We start from the raw sequence: 19,312 nt of genomic DNA on the forward strand, positions 1-19,312 counted from the left end.
TTATTCATCTTTTTTTTTTTTTTTTTTTTTTTTCTTTTTGCGGAACATGTTTTGAAAGAAAGGTAAAAATTAAAAATTTGTTAAAGAACTCTGATACAGGTCTTGAATTATGTGTCTTATTACTCCTAGAAAAGATAGAATTCATTGCATATGCTTTCTTTTAATGTAACAAGTTATAATAAGATTGTATCAATAATGAAAGTTTTATGAGTAATTAAAATGAGTATACAATGAAACATAAAGATTTGTTTATTGCAAATGTCCTATTTGAATCAATGTTAAGTTTAAAGCTTTATGTTTTAAGTGTATAACTAGTTGGTTATGGTTGATGCTATATCAACTGGTAGCAATTTACTAGAGGGTTGTTTGGAAATTTGTAATGTTATTGCATAACAAAAGTACATCGTGAATCTTTTTGGTATAAGCAATATCCAATGTCATAAAAGTTCAAAATAAAAGAATTAATGTCAAATACCATTGTTAGAATATAGCACCAAAGTTAGTGGTATCATCCGTTATTAACATGCTTCTTACAATCATTTCTTCGAATATTACCTATATATCATCCCATATAAGTCACCGCCTACATAAAAACCATCCATTTCTTCAAATCTTCTTACAAAAGAGGCATCATTGATCCATTATCAGATAATACTTATCAAAATGCTACCTTGGAATTGAGTTTGAAGATAAAAACAAAACGTACATAATATATTCATAAACAAAACATGAACCCTAACGTAACAAAATACAATATATTGCAGATCTATCACACCATTATGACATCTAGATACGAAACAACTATAAATACACATGCATGCAAAAACCACAAGTATGAAGGATCTCACTCTCATATCAACAAATATGATGGTCAAAACAAACAAACATACATACATAATTACATACAGTATATCCATTGATATATCTTCTATTGAAACTAGAAGTGATTTTGCCTGTTGCAACTTCCATTATGGTGCATGCATTTTCAACAACAAAGTTGATAAAGAACAATTTATGAATTAGAATAAGTGATCAATTTATGAAGGATTGTATGGTGTCATATATTGAGAAATATGTGTTAAATACTATTAGCAATAGTACATTTATAGACTGTTTTCAACCCGTTTATTTTTGTCACCATAATTAAATGGGACACACTTAAGATTAAATCATAGTTTATGACATTGTGTCTTTCCATATTTAACATTTTTGAGACATGTTCAATAAATTGTCATGTTATATGGATTTGAATGTTGGCCAACCGAGAAAGGCAATGAGAGAAAAATGAAAGTTGCAAAAATGAGGATGTTTAAGGTGGACTTGTGGCATAACTTTGTTGGATAAAAAATTTGTTAGGAGTGGCGCAAATCATCGACAAATTAAAGGAATGACGCTTATGGTGGTATGTATATGTTCTAAGGAGGCTTCTATCAACAACGATGAGCATGGTAGACTCTATACAGATTGAGGGTAAAAGGAGAAAAGGACGACCTAAAAGAAAATGGAAGGATAGTGTGAGGCTAGACATGGAGGAGATTGGTCTTTCTGAGGACATGACCTTAAATAAGAGAGTATGGAGACAACACTTCTAAGTAACTTTCCCCCTAGTATTGTTTTCTTTGTTGTTTAGTATTGTTAACACATATTTCTTGAACATATACTTGTATCCTACTTTATGGTTTTCATTGTTCACATCGACTTACTCCTTTTGTTTGCCTCTTTTTGTAGGTTCTTGAATCCTTAGGATCTATATTTGACATTCTCAAGTTTATGTCTTGTTGCTAACTGTGATTTACTTTCTCCGTGTACCTTTGTTACAAGTACATGTGGCATATGACGTGGGTCATCCAAGTGACACAATCGTTCCATCCTTTTTGGAGGCAAGACTGTCGACATCTACATTTCTTACCCCATTTCAATGGGAGACCACAACGGCATCTACCTTTCTTACCCCATTTCAATGGGATTCCCGTGGTCTGTGGTCCGTTGTTATTGTTGGTGTTGTTTAAGAGTTTATCACCCAAATGATCTAGACTCTTATTTTGTATTGGCTTCCATTATAAGATAATCACATGTGTAAAAAAAATAACAAAATCTAAAAATTTAGCCTTACCTTAATTTATATTTTATAACACATAATTTCTTGACTTGCACACAAATTTGGAACATTCTTTTATTCGAATTATATATATATATATATATATATATATATATATATATATATATATATATATATATATATATATATAAATAAAAGTGTCACATTTACATAAACATACATATAAATAACTTTTTACGATTGTTACATATAAAATACTTCTTTTTATATCAAATTACCTTACGAAATATGAGTTATTAACAAAATCTTATGAGATAATTTGCTTATGGAAGGTGGATGTTAGCTTTTATTTCAAGTAACATGTTGATAATTGTTAAACATCGATAACAAAAAATAAATTACAGTTTTGATCCTTGTGGTTGACACCAATCTACAGTTTAGGTCCTAGTATTTAAAAATTGACGTGGTTGGTCTTCATGATTACCAAATCCACCATGTTTGGTGGCGCATGAGCAGGTGGCAACGTTGATTAGATGATGACCATGACCGGAGTGGAAGAGACGAGAAGTGGTTGTGGGTGGTGGAGGGGGTCGACAATGGTGATAGAGGTGAGAAGAAAGAAGTTGCAGGAATGAAGACAAGAGTATGTCCTATATGTAGCCGGTGATATGAGAGCATGATATATTAGGTCAGATCTTTACTGATTTGGTCCGTCTAGTTAGGGTTACTAAGTTGGTCCATATAATTTAGCATTTTATTTATTTTATACCAAGGACAAAATGTTTATTTTTAAAAACTAATAGCTAAGCTGTTAGATTTAACTGTCCACATAAATATGAGCTATCGATATTTCAAAAGGTTGATCAAATATTCCATTCTAACCAAACCAAACGGACAGTTTTGTAATGGGTTAATGAACTAGAAAGGTAACAAACTTTAGTCTTTGTTCACATTAAGGTAATAATGTTTTTTCGTACACATTTGACCATTGAACTTGTTTGACCTGTTCAGAATAAAGTAATATGACTGGTAATTAACAGTAACTTTACCCTATTATGAATAGGTAAAACAAGTTTATTGGTCAAATGTGTACGAAAAAAACATGATTACCTAAATATGGACAAAAACCAAAGTTCATTACCCATTTTGGTAATATTGAGTTCTTTATGTTAAGTGCAAGTAGTCATAAGATCCATTGATGTGACATGAAATTGCATTGTCCGGTCTTTGTGTATGTGAAGATGGTCAAGTCTTTGGCCAACCCAATTTAGGCCCACTTAGTTAGAGACTTAGATGTTAGGTTGTATACGCTTAACAGACTAGACTGTATGTGCTTTAAAGACCTAGCAACACAGCCAAACTTATGACTAGCCGAGACTGAACTGGGTTAGACCAAACCTAACCTAATTGTTCAATGACTGTCAGAGCTTGATCCCATGGCATAGTCGTTGCGACGGTTCTTGTCAAATATTACCAAAATGGATAATAAACTTTGGTTTTTGTCCATATTTAGGTAACCATGTTTTTTTTCGTACACATTTGACCAATAAACTTATTTGAACTGTTTATAATAGGGTAATATTACCATAATTACCGGTCATATTACCATATTTTGAATGAGTCAAACAAGTTGAATGGTCAAATGTGAAAAAAAAAAAAAAAAAACATGGTTACCGACCAAAGATCATTACCTTTCTTGATGTCATTTAACCCTTTTGTAATTTACTCTAATTATATTAATTACATCATTAAAAAATCAAAATCTATTAACTACGGTTTAAGAACCTATATTTGCCAGGCAGATTGAAGAAAAATGAAATCAATATTTAAGTACCAATATTAAAAAATCAAAATCTATTAATTACAGACGACGGGTCTGCCTTCCCGGCGGTGCCATAAACAACCACCAAATATTTGCGAGGCAGATTGAAGAAAAATGAAAACGACGGTAGCGGAGGGAGACTGTAGACAGTGGAATGAAGACGCTTACAGAGACAGCATATTGGAGGAGAGGGAGTCGCATTCACTCACTATCTTCCGAACTGTCTTCTCCCCATCTCCTACCAACCAAAACCCTAAATTCATCGTCGCTGCCTCCAGCGACGGCTCCATCGCTACATACTCGTTATCCTCTCTAATCTCCTCCACTGTATGTTACATCAACTATTACTCCCCTTTCTCTTTGAATTTTCAAATTTTAAATTTGTATGTGCATTACAAGTCTCAAGAGCTAGTAGTAATTCAATACGGTAATCCCGAGTTTGCAATAAACAAGGAATTTACAATGCTTAATGTCAAATGTTGGATTGCTGCTCTTATTTAGTTTTTCGGGATATTAACTATCGCTTTGTTCTTCCATATATGTCGATGCCTGTGCTGGCTTATTAGTGGATTGTAGGGTTAATCTAATAATTTTACTTTCGTTTGGTTCTGCAGCCATTGGGATTTGGAAATTCTAGGGCTCAAAAGTAAGTGGCATTTGATTGTTTGATTGCTGTTTTTGCATCAATAATGGTCATAAATAGCAATTTAGGGTTTGTTTGGATGTGTATTTTCTTACCATTGCTGTTTTAGTTTATTTGTAGCTGAACCAAATTGTTTACTTCACGGACATGATGGGCCTGCTTATGATGTTAAGTTCTATGGTGATGGTGAAGATTCATTGTTATTAAGGTAAACATCTAGTGATTGTTTCTAATTATACAACTAATTACATCTTTCATATTCCACTATTTATTCAATCACCAAGTATTTTGTTAGTAGAAACAAACTCTTTTTAAAAACTATAGATATTTTATGTGCCAGAAATCTTGCAAATTGAAGCTCATTCTCAAGAAACATGTCTTGTTTCCTCATTCTATTTTGTAAACTATTGATGTTCATTGACACTCTAATTCTGTCTTCCAAATGTTAGCTTTCATGGAAGATTCAAAAATATTTGTTAACTTAACTTCTTATTTAGTTGTGGTGATGATGGTCGAATTCGAGGATGGAAATGGATGGATGTTTTGGAAGCAGATCAGGATAGTTTGCCACAAAGTAATATATATTAAACTTATGTTAAAAGTTTAATTCATACGATATATTCATATATTCATCTCCTGAAATCTTTTTATCTACTCTTTATTCATTTTTATTAACCAAACTAAAATATTTTCAGGTGGGGATTTGAAGCCGCTACTTGACTTGACAAATCCTCAACATAAGTTAGTCACCAACACCATCATATTTATGTTTTGTATTTTGCTTTTCTGATTCCATTCCTGAGTTCTGACTTGTGAATTCCATTCCATTCTTCTTCAGAGGTCCATGGGGTGCTCTTTCCCCTATACCTGAAACTAACGCCATTGCTGTTGATACTCAGGTTTGTAACATTTTGCTTATTGAGTTTGTTTCAAATTAGAAAAACTTCCAAATATTTTATGTTTTTTATATTTCTTTTGATTTTTATTTTACCATAGGGAGGCTCCATATATGCAGCAGTTGGTGATTCCTGTGCCTATTGTTGGGATGTGGTATGTATCTCCTGAAGGTGATTAAGCAATCAACTAAGGATGGATTTTTTTTTGTCCTTTTTTACCCCTCACCCCTTATTTCTTTTCCACTTTCTGGTTTAAGGGAGCTCTATTTTTTCCAATGTAATTTCAGGAGGAATCTAAAATCAAAATGACATTCAAAGGGCATGCTGGTTATTTACATTCGATTATTGCCCGAAATTCTTGTCATCAGGTATTATGTTTGATCATTTTCTTTTATTTACTCCTACTTAGGTCTTGTTACTTTTTTTTGTAAATGGTAGGAAAAAATTTAAACAAGGGCAAATTTGTAAAAGACTTAATGCAGAAAGTCTTATTCCCTGATGATAAGATACTATACTTTTATTCCTTGTGATACTTTGCTAATCATTTTTGAAACTTGAAAGCTACTTTTTTGCAAAGTTTCATTAACAACTTATTTGTTAAATTAATTCTCTTTTACACTCCTTAATTTACAGATTATAACTGGCTCAGAAGATGGAACGGCCAGAATTTGGGGCAAGTATTTTATCTTTTAATGTAGCGTGCAAAAGACATAAACGCCCCTCCATCTAACATGTAGTGGTTTCGTGCAGATTGCAGAAGTGGAAAGTGTAGTAATGTGATTGAGCCAGGGAAAGATAAGAAATCCAAAGAGTTTTTTTCATATGTCAGTTGTATTTCTCTTGATGCTACTGAAAAGTGGTTGGTAAGTGTTCTTTCCCTAATAAGTCTGTAACTTTTTAGTTTTTACATATTTGCCCCCATGGCCCCATTTATTTTATTTAAAATGATTTGTAGGCTTGTGGGAGTGGGCGTAATTTATCAGTGTGGAATCTTTCGGCTTCTGAAAGAATTTCAGGGGTTTCGACTCGTGCTTGCATCCAAGATATATGCTTTGATGATAATCAAGTAAGCGAAATTAATTTACTTTGTTTTAATAAATGTATATAATTATTTAAGTTTATATCATTTGTTTCCAGATATTAGCAGTGGGAGCTGAACCAGTGGTGAGTCGATATGACATGAATGGTGTGGTGCTTTCTCAGATACAATGTGTTCCTCGGTCAACATTTTCGGTCAACTTGCATCCATCTGGTGTATGTTCCTTTTTAAGTCTAATTAACTCCCCATTTTCTAACTTTGAAACTACACTTGTGAATAGTAAATGCAAATTCAAAGATGAAGCTTTTTTAAATATTTTATTTTTTCAGGTTACTTGTGTTGCTGGTTATGGTGGGGTGGTGGATGTCATCTCTCAATTTGGAAGCCATTTGTGTTCGTTTCGCTGTCAAGCATATAAATGAAAGTTAAATTGTTGGGTGGATTTTTATTTAACAATGTATTTATATATATTTCGTGATTGCAAGACTTGATGAGCGCAGAACCAAACCACCATGTTTGATTATGATTTGTCTTTCAGTATTATTGGCTGTGGGACCGGTTGTGGTTGGTGGGGATGCCTAGAGATGACTTTTATTTATTTATTTATTTATTTTAAATCATAGGAACGGACCTTAGTGGGAGATCGAGGTCCGCCACTGAAAGTCAAACTGGACCTTGTGTGTTCTACTCAAAATCACAGAGGACACGTCAAAACAACTTCTATTGATAAATTGCAAGAAAAGATAACGACTAAAAAACGGATAATTCAAAGTTCGAAACTTCTGAATTATTCCAACAAAAGTCTGTTTTGTGGTAGTGATACGAGGACCATGATCAGATGCCACCAAGACAATAAACACATAAAAGCTACAAATTTTGTTTATTATTATAGATGATATTTCACAATATAAAATAGTATCTGAAACAAATAAATATTATTAGAAGGAAAGTTATTCCTTAGCTAGGAGTTAGAAATTAGTAACAAAGAGGTCGCATGTAGATGGGAGGACTATTTTGTATTTGGGATTATTTTGTAAAATGACTTAAAATAATAAGATTTTTCTGTAAATAAAAATATTAGAATTTTTTTGAAAACAAAAACCTTATTATTATTATTATTATTTTTAAATTCATTATTATTAATATTGTTAATAATATATATATATATATATATATATATATATATATATATATATATATAACAAAATATTAAAGACATTGTTTAAAGGTGAAAGTGAAGGAGATAGTGATGCTTTAAGCATTAAAATAGTGAATGTTTGTTTGTAATAATGAATGTCTTATATGGTCATTTCATATTTTAAACAATTCAAAATATTAACACTAAACAATTTGAAAGAAGTTGTCTATTTTTTCAAATTGTTTATAGATAGTGGTTTGCATCATGGAGTATTAATATTATTCTTAGTGTGTGAGCATTAGCTATGTGTGTATATCTTGTGTGTAAGTATTTAAATTACCAACATGTGCATTGCCCTTTATCATTGTTTTATTCATGTGGTATTTTGAAAACATAACAGATATAGTATGATAAAACAAAACATGTCATATTACTTTTTATTAAATACGATATTGTAATTAATATTTTTGAATTTTGATATGAGCTATCTATGTAGATGTTTGTAGTGAATCTGTTGGATTTGAAAAAAAATCCTTCTACCTTGAATAATTTTATTTAGAAAGCAAGAAATCCTTCTACCTTAAACAATTTTATATGCAAAGTGAAAAATTCTTCTACCTTAAACTATTTATAAACAATTTTATAAATAGACAACTTCTTTTAAATTGTCAAGCATTAATATTCTGAATTAAAAACAATAATAAAAAATATGACATGACTATATATAAAATGATAATATAGAAGCAGTCATTATTTCAATGCTTAAAATATCATCATCCACTTTTACATTTACCCTTAAAAAATGTCTTTAATATTTTTTTTCATTTAAATGTATTTATATTAACAATATTAATAATAACGAAATAAAAATATAGTATACTATTTATGTTTTTAATATAATAATAATAATAATAATAATAAGGTTTTTGTTTGCAGAAAAGTCATAGTATTTTTGTCTGTAGAGAAGTCTCAATATTTTGAGTCAGTTTACGAAAATTAATTTGTTATCGATTCCAACCGGTAAAAAATGGTCAAAATGCAAACTTTTGCCGGTTTTTAAGGTTTTTTCTTAAAAAAAATTAATTTAGGACTAAAACGCAAATTAAACCAAAATTTTAGGACTTTATTGAAAATTTCTTCGGATAGATATAGATATGCTCTTTTTAAATGAACAACAAGACTCTCAGCTCATAAATTAACCAACATCAAAGAGTGGGTTTAATTTGAACTTATAATGATAACTAAAACACATATTACATATAGAGCTCAACGTTGCACAGCCTTTGTGATGGGACTGCGAAGAGTGGTTTTCTTTTCTTTAAAGTAATGCCAAATTTTTCCGAGAGGTCATGGTCTTCACCCTTTGGCAAGCTCCAGTCAAACGAGTGCAAGAGCGAGGCCAATATATACATTTGCATCTTCTCCGCCAATGGAACACCCGGACACAATCTTCTCCCAGATCCAAACGGGAAGAAGTTTAGATTGCTTCCTTTCGAATCATATTTGTTTGTCAAGAACCTCTCCGGATTGAATTCCAAAGGATTTTCCCAATACCGAGGATCCCTATGGATTGCCCAAACATTAATAATGACCATACTACCCTTTGGAACAGTGTATCCACCTACAACACAATCCTGGCTTGGCGACCTTGGGAGTATGAATGGAAGTACAGGGTGCAACCGGAATATTTCCTTAATAGTCGCATCTAGGTATTGTAATTTTGGGAGATGAGATTCTTCCACAATCTTGTTGGGTCCTACAATTTGTAGCAATTCTTCTTGAATCCTTTTCATTATGTCGTCATTTTGCATAATCTCTGCCATTGCCCATTCTATTAGCGTTGTCGTTGTTTCTGTTCCTGCAACCATAATGTCCTGATAGATACGCACAACAATGTTTGATGTGAACCACAAAATATAATAAAGTATGTAATTAATTTAAGTCCATTTGAAAAAGAATATCAAGAATTACCAGGATAAGTGCCTTTATTTGCGTGATGTTAATTGATGTTGGATCTTTTTGGTCCATGAGCTCTAAAAAGGTTTGTAAAAGATCTTTCTTTCCTTCATGACCAATTACATCCTCGGATTTGTTGGAGTTAGATTGGATTCGATCGTCAATAATTCTTGTAAAAATTCGATCCAACCGATCGAGTTGCCTCTTCATGTTCCCCTTGATGCCTTGTAGATCAAGCCATGCAAGACTAGGGAAGATATCAGACATATTTGGCTTGCTCATCAACTCCACGATATTTGCAACAACAATCTGCAACTCGGCTGAAATCTGGTCTCCATTTGCTTTTTCATCCGAAGTATTTTTCCAAACCATGCTTGTGAGGACATTGGCCTCTGTTGAGAAAGCAATCTCGCTAATGTCGACTGTTTTCCCGATTTTACTATAAACATTTTTGATAGTTTTCCTAACCTCATCCCTACGAAAATACCTTGATGCTTCGAGATTCTTGTGGCTTAAGACCTCATGGACAAATATCTTACGAAGGTTGCGCCAATCTGAGTTGTTGTCAGACCACACTACATCTCGTCCACCATAAGTGATTGCTAATGCAGCGATTGTTGCATTACGGTTGGAAAAGATCTCGTCTTGTTCACGAACCACCACCTTTGCTAGGTCGGAGGTGTTTATCACGACATGAAGTTTGCTTCCCATGTGGAGCTTGAATATGGGGCCATAACTGTTAGCCATGTTAAAGAACTGTTTGTGTAGATCACGAGAAAGAAATGGAAGGTAGCCTACAATTGGCAAGGAACGGGGACCTGGTGGCAAACATGGTCCACCATTGGAGGACCTCGAAAATATCCACCTGTAGAAGAAAGTAGCCAAGATCATTGTTGAAATGGCGAGAGTAAGCTTATCTTTGTTGTTAGGCATGATCACTTCCCATGCACACCATGACCCCTGGTTGCAGTTAAACTGTTCCATTTTTGCAATTGAGGATGATGGCAACATTGGCATGCAGCTAGTATTTAACAAAAATGTCCGTAATTAAGAAATGGCAATATTTGCCAAAACTAACCAGTTTAAGGGATCAAATAAATTAAACTATTATTGAAGTAAATCACTTCTAAGATTCAAAATAGTGAAAGCCATGTGAGGCCACGCTTCTCGCTTACATCTCTATTAAATAATAGACACGATAATCATCATCTTATAGTTAGTTATTTAAGAAATGATTAAACATGATTAACGTTGTGTTGTATTAAAAGATGCAAAGGTGAGATCCATTTCGAAAGCCTTAATTTGCGATTGTGGTTTATTTTTTAAATACGAATATTTAGTTAATTGGAAATCATATTTATTATTATCATTTATTCCAAAAAATTTGTACTATTAGTGGGATGATCTAGTCCCAGGAATCTAATCACAAATAATGCTAAGAAAATAATTAGACTACAAAGTGACCCAATCATTTCACTAACCACGTTTCAAAAGCTAAAATAAAATGGTCACTTGGGTTTATTGACCGTGATTCGTGGTCACATCTTTCAATTCAATGTTTCCGTTTTAAATTCAAAGAGTAAATTACACGAATGGTCCCTATGGTTTGGGATTATTTATGTGTTTGGTCTCTAATTTGTTTTTTTAACTTGAAAGGTCCTTATTGTTTGTTTTTGTTACGTGTTTGGCCCCTACTATTTGTTTTTTTGTTACATGTTTGGTCCTTATCTTATCTAAAAAGATTATTATTTAAATAGTGAAAAAATAATAGGATATAGAAGATAAGGTGAAGAGGGTGAAGTTGGAGGTGTGTTTGTTTAAATAAATTTAAAAAATCAAGGGCAAAATAGTTTTTTTAGGTAAGACAAGGACCAAGTGTGTAACAAAAACAACCAGTAGGGACCTTCCAGGTTAAGAAAATAAATTAGGAACCAAACATGCAAATTATCCTAAATCATAAGGACTATTAATGTAATTTAATCAAATTCAACTCGTGCACATGGGCAATTAATCAAAAATGTATTAGACCATCTATACAAATGCATATTTACCACATGGGCTTTTGTAATAATCTCTAAATCATTATTCTCTTTTTTTTCAAATAGGATCCACCCCTACGTCAACAATTACTTTATATACTTTGACAATTTCGTTAACTCTTTATAAGTAAGAATCAGTGTTGTAAAAATCGGTCTAGGTGGCCGATTAATCGAGGATTAATCAGTAGACAGTCTTCAATCGATTAGGATTAAGTCTAATTGGTCGGCTTAATCGGTTTTGGTCAAAGGGGGTCAAAGTCGGAGCTAGACGGTTCTAATCGGACCTAGGTGGTCCTAATCGGTCCTAGGCAGCCTAATCAGCCAAAATTTTAAATATTAAACCAAAATTTTCAAAATTTCAAAAGTTCATAGCATTTCAATGTTCAACTAATATACAAAAAAATTAAAAAAATTAAATTTTAAAGTTTTTCACCAAATTTTTCAAAATTTCTATGTTTTCAAATTTACAAAAACCTAAATTTATTTTTTTGCTTAAATATATTAAAATTTGAACAACTTTTCTTATTAATTAGATGATAAATTGTTATGTTTGTCAAACTTATTATTAAACTTTTATGCTTATTTATTTATATTCTTACGAATAAATTTAGATTTATAAATTTTTAAATAATTTTCTTAATAAATAATGGTCCCCGATTAATCCTCCGATTAATCCCTGCCTAGCCGATTAATCCCTAGACCCCAGTCCACCGATTAGCTAAAGTCTAACATTTTGTGCAACCATGGTAATAATTATTCAACAAAAAATAAACATAAATATGATTATTTATAATTTCTATACAAAAATATAATTTAGAATAAATTATTTATAACTTCTAAAGTCTAACATTTTGTGCAACCATGGTAATAATTATTCAACAAAAAATAAACATAAATATGATTATTTATAATTTCTATACAAGAATATAATTTAGAATAAATTATTTATAACTTCTACACAAAACTTCTAACGACGCTAACGACCCAAACCACGGAGGTTTCTTTTGGGAAATTCGAATAAAAGAAGTTGCATACTGATAACACTTTCTCGGTTATCATCTTTTGAGTCCCATTTTTTTAATTATTTTGTTAATTCAATTTGTTACTATTTCTTTATTTGAGTTTAAAAACCTCCATTCACCTTTCTCGACGGTTACACAGTAGAGTATGGATTAGTAATTGTGGTTTAGAAAAAAAAATGACAGCTTATTTATTTAGTTGTAATTATTAATATAAGCTATATATTTTGGCTGTGTGTGTGAATGGACATGAAGGCACCATGGAAGCTGTAAAGATTTTGTACAGGTCATCTTGCCACCGGTAGGTTCATTTCCTGCATACGTACAACACAATTATCACATATTCTTTGTTTTTATTATGGGTAAAAAAACAAAACACATAGTTAATAATGGTAAAATACAAAAGCATGTTATAGTTATGGGTAAAAAACTAAACTATGTTGCTTATATTGGTAAAAAGAGTGAAATACGTTGCTAATTTGATACTCCCTGCAATTTACCCTTTTAAATAAGTGTATTTAATTAAGTTATAACAAACCACATACCTGTATTTTAGATAGTCTTCCCAATTTAAAACGGTCAATTCTTCAAAATTCTCCATCATGCCCAAATTGAAAACGTATCATTGAGATCATTACTTCTTTTTAGAATAATTTGGTAAATCACAAACAAGAAAGGAAAACTACAGGGGGGGAAACGGAAACATCGTTTAGATTTTAGAACACATGGTATTTTTAGAAAAAGAGAAAGACGGATCTTTTCCCCACAAAATCTTCCCCTTTGGAAAGTCAAAAACTAAAACAGTGTCAATTTGTTTACACAAATCTACTAAATCCAAATATATATATATAGCCAAATACAGTAATACACAATATTTGTATAAAAAAACACTTTTCATAGTTACGTGGTTATCAAAGGTCAAAATATAGTATCATGGATTTTTTTTTTAATTATACGATGGTTAAATTAATAAAAGCAATAGTTAATTTGAAAAAAGTAATAGCCAAATGGCTAAATCCTAAATGCAAATTGTCAAATTCAAAAAAGAAAACACAACGACTTAAACCATTTCAACTCTCCAACAAACTTCCTAACCAAAAAGAAAAAAATGATTGGATTAATCTACACACAAATGCTAAAACCCAGCTGGGAATTTCGTTAAATAAACGGAAATTGAATGTAACTATGCAAAAGCAAAATACAATAAAAATGAGAACCCAAACAATTTCGTCGTCAACTCTGTGTCTAACCTCACCGATTAGTTCTCCATCTACTGAAAAAAAAAACACAAATTCGAATAGCAGAAACTAAAGCGACTCAATTAATGATTAAAAAGATAGGGCGTCAATCGTAAAGGTGTTTTGGTTAAAAGCGATTAAGAAATTGAGCATTAGAAGGAAACGAGAAACCAATCTGATAACATCACAAGTGCCTCTTTCAACAAGACAACAACACGATTCTTTCTCCGCTTCCGATTCCGTCCTGCTCGTAGGAATCAGTAAGACAAATTTTCCATTTTGGTAGCAAATAGACGGTGGCTTAGAGAGAAAGAGGAGATAAAAGATTAAAAAGTCTTCAAAAATCGATGACCAAAGCATCGAATGTAAGCGGTGGTAGCACGGGGAATATAAGAAGTTGTACATGTCTATAGATGGAAACATGAGGTATGGCAAGGCTAGAAGTAGTAGTAAAGGGAATGGCTAAATAAACATCTCTATTTACTAAAAGCACATTCTATACTAAAAAAACACCCTAATAAAAAAAAAAAAAAAGTCAACAATGTCTTTTTATATTGAAGTTTATATACCTAACTTTTTGTTTTTCTTTAATTTACATGCCTTCTTTTTATTTTTATTTTATTTACTTTTTATTTTTCTTTTCTTTTTCATTTTATGCTTGAATATTAATATTTTTTTTGGAGTAATTAAAACATATATATATATAAATTAAATATAAATGATTAATTATTTATTTTTAATTAATATAGATTAATAACATATATATATATATATATATTTGTATATTATTTAATAATTAAATATAAATTAATACATAAAAACAAAAATATGATGCAAAAAACAATAGCATTAGCAATCCTTCATGAATACATAAATACATAATTCGAGAGAAAATTAATACCCTCTAACAATCCTCTATAGTTATAAAAGGTGTTTCATGATTGTAAGGTTTCAGTTGTCTATAAAGTTCTAGACGTGACATGAACATAGTTTCCCATCCAGCTGCACATGGGGCTTTGTGGCGGATCCAGAAAGCTGAAATGGTAGGCAGCGGACAATCTCCTTCTAATTGTACCATCACATAATGATTACCATATACAAGTGAAATCGTAATAACGCGATGGTACAAAAATTCTTCCGGACCTTTCCAAAGAGGAAAGAAAGTGAGAGAGCCTTGGTTGGTTAAAAAAGTAAGGACTACACCAAATCTGTTGGCAATGAGGATACCTGTTTCAGGCATAAGTAACCAGTATCTTTTAGGTGCCGGTGATTCTAAGAAATTCAACGAAGTATATAGTTCACCGATTCCATCAGTGAAAACTCTAGCATATGCATCGTACGAACTCAATAACTCGTCTAGTAGTTGACGTCGAACATAGAGCCAATCATTATCGCCATACCCAAGACAAACAGATATTGCTCGAAATCCACAGTTTCCATCCCCCTCTACATCTTGTATATGTGTGATGTAAGGATGAAACATCACTTGGATTTCATCTATTAGTCGATGATTGTAGCATGATTGAGGCTCTTCCTTCAAGTCTGGAATTTCATTCAAGTCTGGCTCTTCCTTCAAGTCTGGAATTTCATTCAAGTTTGGCTCTTCTTTCAAGTCTGGAATTGTGGTTATGTATGAACTATGTCTTGCCGGTTCCCTATTGTTCAACTCAACAAATTTTGGCATGGTTGAAAAGCTGCGTCTTCTAGGAGCTTAATTGATAGAATCAGTTTGTTTTTGTTTTTGTTTCTTCAAACTTGGTCGTCCACGTGTATTTTTTTAAATTGCGGGTTCTCTAATGTGTGTTTTACTAGGCTGGAATATATCTAGTAGCTTTCTCATCATGCTTTTTTTCACAGCTTCCAGTTGCTTATTGTAGGTTTCTTTAAACATTTCAAATTTACCATCACCACATATATCTTCATTTTCCATAGGAATTGATGGTGAAATTTTAAGCTTTCTCCAGAATACATCTATCGATTCCAATGGAATACACTCACCTGCATTGAAATATCATTAATATATAAACAACCAATATATAACTTAAATTAAAAAAATAATTGTCAAATGTACCCACCGGAGTTCAAGTACGCTGATAGCATGCAAGCACATGGTAAACCACAACTATTTTGTAGTTTACAACCACAGTTTGAAGAGTCAACTTGATGTACCCGTTGAAGTTCCTCTACAAGCATATCTAGAGCTTTAAGTGAAACGTTACCCCGCAATAAGTCGAAACACGAAAATCTGTGTTCGTGTTTGGAGACAATCATGCTCTTTTCAAAACTCTCATTTATTGCAGTAAGTTGAGACTTCACAAACCGATCAATAGCACCAACAAATTTAGCTAAAGAATAATTTTTTTCTTGTAAGTACTTCTTTAACACTGAATGTTGGCCCTCAACTCTGCTACTAGTTCGTTGTCCAAAGTTCAGATGTTGATCAATCCAAACAGAGACAAACATTTCCTTATACTTGTTTAACCAAACATCGTCCAAATATTGTAAGACATCTGGATTTATATAAATGTTATTTATACATAAAAAGCCTTCTAAATTTATAAACAAGTAATTAAAAAATAAGTAGCATTGTACCTTGATGTTCTCTTAACATTGACTACAGTTTTCTGTAGTTTTCAGTGTATGATGTCCATGTTGGAGACTCAACAAGTATACTCCACATAGCACGAAAGGATTTCCACTCAGCTTTCAATGGGATTAGCGCCTTACAATGCTTTCTAATATTTTCGATAATGTGTCATCGACAAAGTAAGCGAGTTGCATAAGGGAAAACTTGTTGGCATGCATTCACCAATGCCAATTCTCTGTCCGTCACTATAACGCGTGGTTGCATGCACTTTTCTAGTGTCAACCTTAGACACGTTAACACCCACTTATAGCTTTCCTCCTTTTCGTTAATGATAAAGGCAAAATCAATGCTAAATGTCTTGTTGGTTGAAGTTGCTCCAACAATCTCAACAAAAGGCATAGCATATTTGTTTGTTTTGTATGTTGCATCAATAATCAAAACGTGTGGAAATGCTTGCCATATATCTAACGACAGAGGATGAATGAAAAACAGGTTTTCCAATTCATTTGAAATATTATTTACGGAAAACTCGATAACAAATTTTTTCTCATTCAAAATTCCCATAAGAACCTACATTGAAATATCGTTAATTAATAAAAATTCAATATATAAATTATATGTAAAATATACTTGTTGAAATATTATACCTGCATCGGAGTTTTTCCATCGTTCTGGGACGAGTGAAGCTTGTATTGTGCATTGTATATGGTTTTGAGTATAGAAACATTATTCTCATCATGCTCTTTTAGTATCGAGAGTATGTTGTGTGGTTCAACATTCTGACTTGTCAAGTCGGCCACCAACTTTTTTTCGTTTTCTTTCAACCGTCTAGCACAAGCATGTCCTTCCATATGTTGTGCAGGTGGATGGTTATGTTGATCACATTTCACTCTCAACGTCCAACCATCAAATTGTTTTATATACGAACCTACCAATTTAAATGGACAATTGATTTTTTTTGTGCCGGAATTTTTACTTGTTGCTTTAATTTTGTATTCACCACCACGATCACAAATAAGTGTGACATAAGACACCACACCGTTTTCATTTGTCTTTGATCTTCTTCTCACGATGACATAACCAAGCGAAAATGTTTTGTTTTGGACCCATCCCATCAACTCATTTAGAGAATACAACACCTAAAATTCAAATAATCTCTGTTAATAACTAGTGAACATTACAATGATTAAAAAAAATTAATATCATGATAAGTATCATACCCATTTGGTGAAAAACGGTGATATCCCCATAAAGAATTCATTGCCTTCATTTAAGTTTTCCTCGTAAAAATTCGCCATCTTTTTCGTAAAACTATGAACATAACAAAAAATTGTTAAAAAAAGTAAAATAATATAAAATAACTGATTATATATATATATATATATATATATATATATATATATATATATATATATATATATATATAAAGCAACCAAAAGGCAATAATTAAACATAAATATGTATTTGAGTTTTTCCAACAGCTACCGACGCATAACTTGATCCACTTACAAAACTAATTTATTTTAAAAGGTTAGCCCACTAGTTATTGTACAACCCATTTTCCGGCAGCGAAGATCTAGGCGCTGCTCGCGTCGGCGATGACTACCATCTCTCTCTCTCTCTCTCTCTCTCTCTCTCTCTCTCTCTCTCGACGTTTTATACTTTTCCGGCGGCAGTGCCACTAGCCGTCGGCGATGATGACGGTGGTTGGACTGAAATAACCAAAATTATATTTTAAATCTTGAAATAATATGCAAAGTTAGAAATTTTACCTAAACTGTATTAGATGGTTAGATTAATGTTGATCTATCTTTTTATAATAAAATATAAGTTATTAGTTATATCTGATATTAATGTGGTTTTATTATATATACAATTTACAAGATGTTAAACACAGGTTACTAAGTTTGAGACACAATTTACTAAGTTTGAATTTTTTGAGGTCTTCAATATACCTAGTAAATAGGGTGTTTTTTTAGAAAAAATAGTTTGACTTTTAAAATGAGGTGTATATGGGTTGTTTATTTAGCAGCTACCGTAGTAAAAAGTAGTTTTTTTTGTCTTATGTGATTTGGAAGTTGGAACTCTAAAAAAAATCTCTTAAAATTCGAAGAAAATCTCAAAAAAATCAATAGAATTCTCATTAATTCTCTTCCCCCACTTTCCTCAACGGGTTATGACCCAATAAAAGAGCCTAAAATCAGATATCTGAATCCCAAAACAGCCCTTAGCCCAATAACAACTGTGTGAGAATTATTTATTAGTTTCTAAATATTCTTAAAATTCAATCAAAAATCTTGAAAAAATTCACATAAAGTCTCTACAACCCACTTTTTCTCAAAATATAAGATACGATGCGAGACGGTTTAATTTTGTTAGACCTTGAGACCATTTTTTTCTAATGAAATACTTTAATATTTTAGTATAAATTAATATATTTAATATTCTAAAATTCTAAAACAATAATTTTAATATATTTTATATTAAACTATTCTAAAACATATAATGTTAGAATATATTGCATATTCTATTCATACGAACAATATAATATTAGAATATTTCACTAAAAAAATTGGTTTCACGGTCTCACATAATTATGTTCGTCTCAAATGAATAGAATCAACAATCTTGATCTGAGGTCTATGATATTTACCATAAGTTAGCATGTATCATATAATCACATAATTTCAGCAAAATGGTATTTTGTTCATTTAACCTATTTTAAAAAAGGAAATTTTCGGATTTTAAGGGATCATTAATTCCCTTATTTTTAATATTATTTTTAAGGGATCATTAATTCCCTTATTTTTAAAAATCTAAAATTTTTAAATTAATTCTAATTAAATTTTAATATTATTTTTAATAATAACCGATTT

At 31.6% G+C, this 19,312-nt stretch overlaps 3 protein-coding genes across 3 annotated transcripts; 1 reads left to right on the forward strand and 2 right to left on the reverse strand.

Annotated features, from left to right (window-relative positions):
• Positions 1–3,907: 3,907 nt before the first annotated feature.
• On the forward strand, positions 3,908–6,999 carry LOC111892513 (THO complex subunit 6). Its single transcript, XM_023888557.3, has 13 exons — positions 3,908–4,208; positions 4,496–4,527; positions 4,634–4,732; positions 5,022–5,098; positions 5,220–5,265; positions 5,363–5,423; positions 5,521–5,574; positions 5,708–5,788; positions 6,054–6,093; positions 6,171–6,283; positions 6,376–6,486; positions 6,558–6,674; positions 6,789–6,999. Exons 1-13 carry the CDS (start codon positions 3,996–3,998, stop codon positions 6,879–6,881), a joined length of 1,137 nt encoding a protein of 378 aa, XP_023744325.1. The 5' UTR covers positions 3,908–3,995; the 3' UTR covers positions 6,882–6,999.
• Positions 7,000–8,724: 1,725 nt separating this feature from the next.
• On the reverse strand, positions 8,725–10,562 carry LOC111892514 (geraniol 8-hydroxylase). Its single transcript, XM_023888558.3, has 2 exons — positions 9,569–10,562; positions 8,725–9,471 (listed from the first exon to the last, which is right to left on the reverse strand). The coding sequence occupies exons 1-2, from the start codon at positions 10,535–10,537 to the stop codon at positions 8,851–8,853; spliced, it is 1,590 nt and encodes a 529-aa protein (XP_023744326.3). The 5' UTR covers positions 10,538–10,562; the 3' UTR covers positions 8,725–8,850.
• A 4,191-nt stretch (positions 10,563–14,753) lies between these two features.
• LOC111888417 (uncharacterized) lies at positions 14,754–15,533 on the reverse strand. Its single transcript, XM_042898906.2, has one exon. It carries the CDS (start codon positions 15,531–15,533, stop codon positions 14,754–14,756), a length of 780 nt encoding a protein of 259 aa, XP_042754840.2.
• Between the last annotated feature and the right edge of the window lie 3,779 nt (positions 15,534–19,312).

This window comes from Lactuca sativa, chromosome 5 (assembly GCF_002870075.4).
Source record: "Lactuca sativa cultivar Salinas chromosome 5, Lsat_Salinas_v11, whole genome shotgun sequence".
Classification (NCBI taxonomy): Eukaryota; Viridiplantae; Streptophyta; class Magnoliopsida; order Asterales; family Asteraceae; genus Lactuca; species Lactuca sativa.